Raw genomic sequence first — 5,772 nt, forward strand, 5'->3', positions numbered from 1 at the left:
ATTGCCCTATGTTCTCTAGCAATAGTATTAATTTTTTTCCAAAAATGAAGAAAAAACAGAGGCCTAAGCATCGAATCGAAGTGAGCCACGTTTGATCTTATACTACAGTTGAAGACATTACCCCTGTATAACAAATTTAGGGATCCATTTAGCAATAAACCAAACTCCTTGGTTATTATCCGCTAACGAGTACTACGAGACGTACCGTCTAATCCAAAGCGGTGCTCCACAAATATCATCATCATCTTCTTATAAAAGTATAACCTAAAGTAAAAGCAAGACCACAACAGTTAAAAGACAACACATTTTCAGCACGACGTACAACTCAAAAGCCATGGACGATGACAGCTTCAGAGCCCGTGTACACAAAGTTTTCGGCGCTCTCTCTTCATCAGCACCGTCGTCGGCGTGGTCTCTCACCGACGATGAAGTGGAGAAGAAAGAGTGGAACCGAAGCGCACTGAAGCAAGGGAAAGAGGATGATGACCAAACCCTTTGTTCTTCGTCATATGATGGATTATTCAAACAAAATGGCAGGAGGAACTTGACCACTCAAGGGCTCCAAAATGATCCAAATGATGAGGAAAGTCGTTTTGAGGACCCTAATGATGTTTGGGAAATCAGATCCTCCATTGGCTTGGATCCCACGCTTGATAATGAGGTACTTTATATGGATTTTAATTTTTTATATATTGACATCGAAGGTACTTCTACACAAATTACTAATCTTTGTCCTAGTAGTAGTAGTGTAAGAAGTTAATTCATTTTATATTGCACTCCCATTACCATCAAAATTTGAAATGCACTCCCTTTTTTTGTGATACATTGAACTTTGTATTCCTTAATTTTGATTTGAACTAAACTATGGGCGTTTTGTATGGAGGAGAAGAATAATTTCTTCATTAAAATCTGGTGTTTGTTTCGTTAGGTATAATTTAGGTAAGATGACACCTTCAAATAAATTACACAAGTTATTTTCTCCCTTTTGGTATTGATTTTCTAGCTTCAAGAGCGCAGACATATTACCTCAATAGGGGCTAATTCAGGCATGGACGGGCCTCTATCCTATAGCTATTTGATATGCTGTAACAAAATACATTATTGCAAGTGGATCAGAGACGTCATTGTTTTATTAAACTTTTCTTGTAAAGCTACTGCTTGATACTGAAATTCTAAACAAGGATTAATTTACTGTGTCTTTTATTGGAGAAAGGTTATGTACTTGTTATTCTATGATTTTTTAATTGCAATGTTTGGCTATACTGCTATTATGTTTGTATGGTCTGTGCACTTGTGTTTGACAGTGAATATGCTTTGAGAAGTATCACTTTGGTGCATATATATTCTGTTCTACTTAATTCAATGTCCCGGAACTTCAAAGAGAACTAGACACAATCTGTATATTTTGGTGTTCGAAGACCATCCATTCTTTCCTTACTATTTAGTATGGAAGGGGGGGATTGCCATAGGAAGCTACCATTACTTCTTTAATTTCAGTTATTCATGTGCTCTAAGCTTATCTCGTTTCACTTAGCAAAAATGGTAACCATTTTTTATTTTCTTTTTCTTGAAATTTAGAACTTAGTATAAGGAAATTTCTCATAATCGATTCCTCATTATTTTGGGCAATTTTACATATCATACTTGTTCCCATTCAATAGCTAATAATACTTCCTTTCTCCTCCTCCTTATTCTTGGGAGCACAACTTGGTTCCTTGTTTCACCGATTGGATAGCTGGTATTGTTTGACCTATGTACCCACTTTCTTGGTCTGTGCGATACGAGGGAGAAATTTTATTTTGGGTGTGAGAACTTTTACTAGTTGTGTGAGGGGTATATTTAATTGAGTAAAATGTGTGACCATAACGTCCATATCATCCCATCTCCTCCTCCTCAATTCTTGCTCGCTGTTCTTCTTCTTTTCCTTTTTATTCCTCTTCTCCGACGCCATGCTCGTTACTTTTTTTTTTCCTTCTGTTTTTCATCAACTCTTAAACCATGTATTGGTGGGTGAATGGGTGGAAAATCTATGTCTGCTAATATTTGGCTACTAGAGTACTAGAGTTTACTTGTCTCTCCTGAATTTCACATCAAAATCCAACTACATCAAATAAATGAAAGAAAAGACAGTCTAGTTCCATCCAATTTAGACCAAATTTTTTCAAGATTACTTCAGTTTCACTACCTACTTCTCAACTTCTCCAAAACAATTCAAATTTCCACAATAACCACCTCAAAATTTCCTTCAAATAATTGGAATGGAGAAAGAATAAATATGCTAGGCATTGCCGGAGTCCCATTTCTGATTTCAAATTGCATACTGGTGTTGAGTTTGAATTTGGCTAGGGATTATACGGGTTAGAAAATACTTTAACCTAATTTGTCTTTGTCATCTGATATTTGAGGAATGCTCTCAGAGGAGATGGTCCGCATTGCTGCTTCGGCATCAGTTTTCTGGCACCTACTTTAAACCCTAAAATAAGCATACTACATGCAAAACAAAAAGTTCTGCAAAAAATAGTGGAATAAGCATTTGAAAATTGTTTGCTATAAAAAAGCTGAAGGAGAAGATGGGAATTTTAAAAAAAAGAGTTGTGGAGTGTGAACTAGTCAGAAAGGAAGATGCGCAGATAAAGAAGGGGCGAGTAATGAGAAAATGGGACCCATAAATTCCAAATGTTAAGCATTGAATACCCTCACACTTGAGAAGTACTAAGGGGTCATTTGGTTTAAAGATAGGTTATGCTAAGATTAGTTATGCTGGGATTCACTCTTCTGGTATTATTTCTTGTTGACCGGTTGATATGTTGTATTAATCATGGCATTGTCAATTTTACTGCTTTATTGGAATTATTATTCCATCCTCTGGCAGGTATAAGTTATCTCGGTACTATTTTTAATCCCGAGATAAATTAGTAACCAAACAAGGGATAAGGTGGTATTTAATTTTTATCTCAGGATTAGTTTTGCTTATCCATCACACTAAACGACCCCTAAGTGTCTTTGCCCCTAAAAGAGACTGTTCTTTTTTTTTTTTTTGGTTTTGTTTGAGACTTATGATCCTTCTTGATTGCTTCTCCAGGACGAGGAAGATGAATATGATAGAGTGGCGGAAGGCAGAGTGGGTGCTGCTGATCGCTTGTACATGAACGCTATTGATCAGGAAACATCTTATGATCCTTCAGGACGTAACATCTGTAGAGACGCACGTGCAAATCATATGGCTGCACAAGTTAGGCTGAAGGAAGATGCTGATGCAGCTGTGAAATGTGAAACTCATTTTGATGGTATCACTCTATGTGGTGAGCAGCAGTCTACTGAACCACTTCAGGTTCATAGTAAGGTGAAGCCAATTTTGAAAAGAACAAGGAAATCTGAGAATGGTGTGCTCAAGTCCATGAAACGAGTCAGGTTTAATCCTAGTTGTAAAGATAAATGTGAAGGGGCTTCAGAGCTAGAAGTTTCTTGGGCAGCTCCTGCAGCAGCAAATTCTAGTTCTCAAAAAAATGAATCTATTCTTGACAACAGTAGGCCGAATGTTCCTGATCATATTCTCAACCCTTCAAAGTATACTCACTATAGTTTGGATTCTCCTAGCAAGCTTGATGATGAATCAAATATTCAAGCTTGCGTATACCTTCTCGAGGAGGTTAAGAAGTTGAAGCATGATCAATTGGCACGAGAAACTAGGGACGTGTCAGCTACTAATACTAAATCAGTAGCCTTTGTGCCTAGGCAGAAGAACTCATATGCTATAGCAGCAAAGGATGCAACTCCGTCAAAGGAAATGATTAAAGAAGCTTGTAATGTATCCTTGCACCCAAAAGGCTTTCCTGTTGCCATTGCCGCTGTAGAGGCTCAAGAAAGTGGAGATCCAATGGAAGAAGATATGGAAGCACATGTAGGTGACAATAACATCGTCTCCCATAAACCAGTTCGCCATTATCGAAGCAAGGCAGAGATGAACGACTCTGTTACTTGATCTTATGTTGTTACTTGAGGCTAGTATGTATGTATGTTATATAATTCCATTAGCAGAAATGCTTGATAACTGCATCTGTTTGCAAGTTCTTGTCTTAGCTGGATCTCCACCCCTAACCCCTCCAGAAAAAAAAGGAACAGAAAAGGAAGAAACGTACAATATATAACTATAGGGGGAGTCCCCTTGCACGACATAAGCATGGAGTGTTCTGACTTTTTGCATGAACTATCTGTTTTTAAGGGCGTTGAGTGATTCTTGATGGATTATTCTTATTATGTTTTGCGTCCTTAAATTAGGTAGTTTTGCGTCCTTAAATAAGTTTCTCCTATTCAAAAGAATAAATAAATGTTTGGCAAGTGCATTATAGGTCACATGTTCTTGGGTATTGAAATTACATTCAAATTTACTAACACTTCTATTGCAAATTATGCGACCATATGCAAGATTGTTCATGTATGTGAAAGTTGAAAAATATATGTGGATGCTTCTCATGTGGGAAGACTCAACCAAGCCATTGGGATGGCTTACTCTTGCAACACCTTTATTCAGCTTACAATTGTTTGAGTTATCACTATGTCGAGGGCTATATATGGAGTGGAAAGAACAACTACACTAAGGTATAGAGGTTCAAGGCCGAGACAAAAGAGATATACGAGCCGGAGGGTTCAGGCAGTGAATCGGGCTCTGACGAAGACTAGGCGGAAATGCTTTAGTTTATTTTTTATTTTCTTTTGTACATTTTTTTTAATTTTGGGGCCGAATTACAGTGCCTCTGTAAATATTTTTGATATATATAAAAAAATTTCCTTCGGCTATACTGTGTCCTTTACTTTTCAGCATCCGCTTACAACTCTTTGTTTGAAATATGTCATTAATGCCTTAGCATAGAGATTGACATAATTTAGAGTGTTTGTTCCCCCCAGAATGAGGCCTGGTTTAAGTAACAACTCCGAGTTGCTTTGGCTTCGGATTATCTGATAAAAAATGAAGTCTTTAAAATACTTGAATGTTTCAACCAGACACAATGATATTTTGCCGAAGGTGGCCTTTTTTATAGCCAGGTAGCATTCTTTCATAGGTTTTAACCATGTGTAGGGATCTTACTTTCTACGTACAGACTCGGGCGTCTCCAAGCCACTTCAAGTTGGCTGTAGCCTTTCATGTTTGGGCCCTGCCTAGTAGAATCGGTACCCCCAAGCTTCGATAGCTAGAGTTGTCCGATCTTATTATCGGATAGCAGTCCCCGACTCTGGGAGGCCCGTGGGCTCTAGGTTTTGAACCCATTATTTATTCTAAGTAACTTAACGATAATACCGCTGGGACAAATGTGAACTGATGAAATATAGAAGGCAAATTTCTTTTATTACTTTGAATATAGAGTACAGGATCGAAGGCACAAAAGATTTCTGCCATGGCAAGAATAAGCTACACGGGCACGGTTCGTTTGACCGTTTGACTCTTACAATTAATTCTAATATTCAAGCCCTGCTTTTAATATCAAATCTGACTTATGGCGTAATGGCTCCCCGAGTATTTGAGACTGAGCTCGTGAGGGCTCGAATACTGTCGATCAAATACGAGTGATCAACAATCCCAGCCTCAGTCCCAAACTAGGGTATCACGTTTACTGGTGCCTCGTTAAAAACCTTGCCGTAAAAGCCACTTCGGGAAAGATCGGTTCAAGGAAAAAAGAGTGCAACACATGCTTTCAGACCTATTCGTCAGATTTAACCTCTACCGAATACCTGCATGGTTTAGTTCAAAGCATAACAAACTTCAAAGGAAATTGT

The 5,772-nt window shown here is 38.0% G+C and overlaps 1 protein-coding gene across 1 annotated transcript; it reads left to right on the plus strand.

The window, feature by feature from the left end:
• Positions 1 to 222: 222 nt before the first annotated feature.
• LOC104248446 (uncharacterized) lies at positions 223 to 4,257 on the plus strand. The gene is made up of 2 exons (XM_009804695.2): positions 223 to 661; positions 3,083 to 4,257. The coding sequence occupies exons 1-2, from the start codon at positions 335 to 337 to the stop codon at positions 3,980 to 3,982; spliced, it is 1,227 nt and encodes a 408-aa protein (XP_009802997.1). The 5' UTR covers positions 223 to 334; the 3' UTR covers positions 3,983 to 4,257.
• The last annotated feature ends 1,515 nt before the right edge of the window (positions 4,258 to 5,772 follow it).

The sequence above is a fragment of the Nicotiana sylvestris genome, chromosome 12 (assembly GCF_000393655.2).
Source record: "Nicotiana sylvestris chromosome 12, ASM39365v2, whole genome shotgun sequence".
NCBI lineage: Eukaryota > Viridiplantae > Streptophyta > Magnoliopsida > Solanales > Solanaceae > Nicotiana > Nicotiana sylvestris.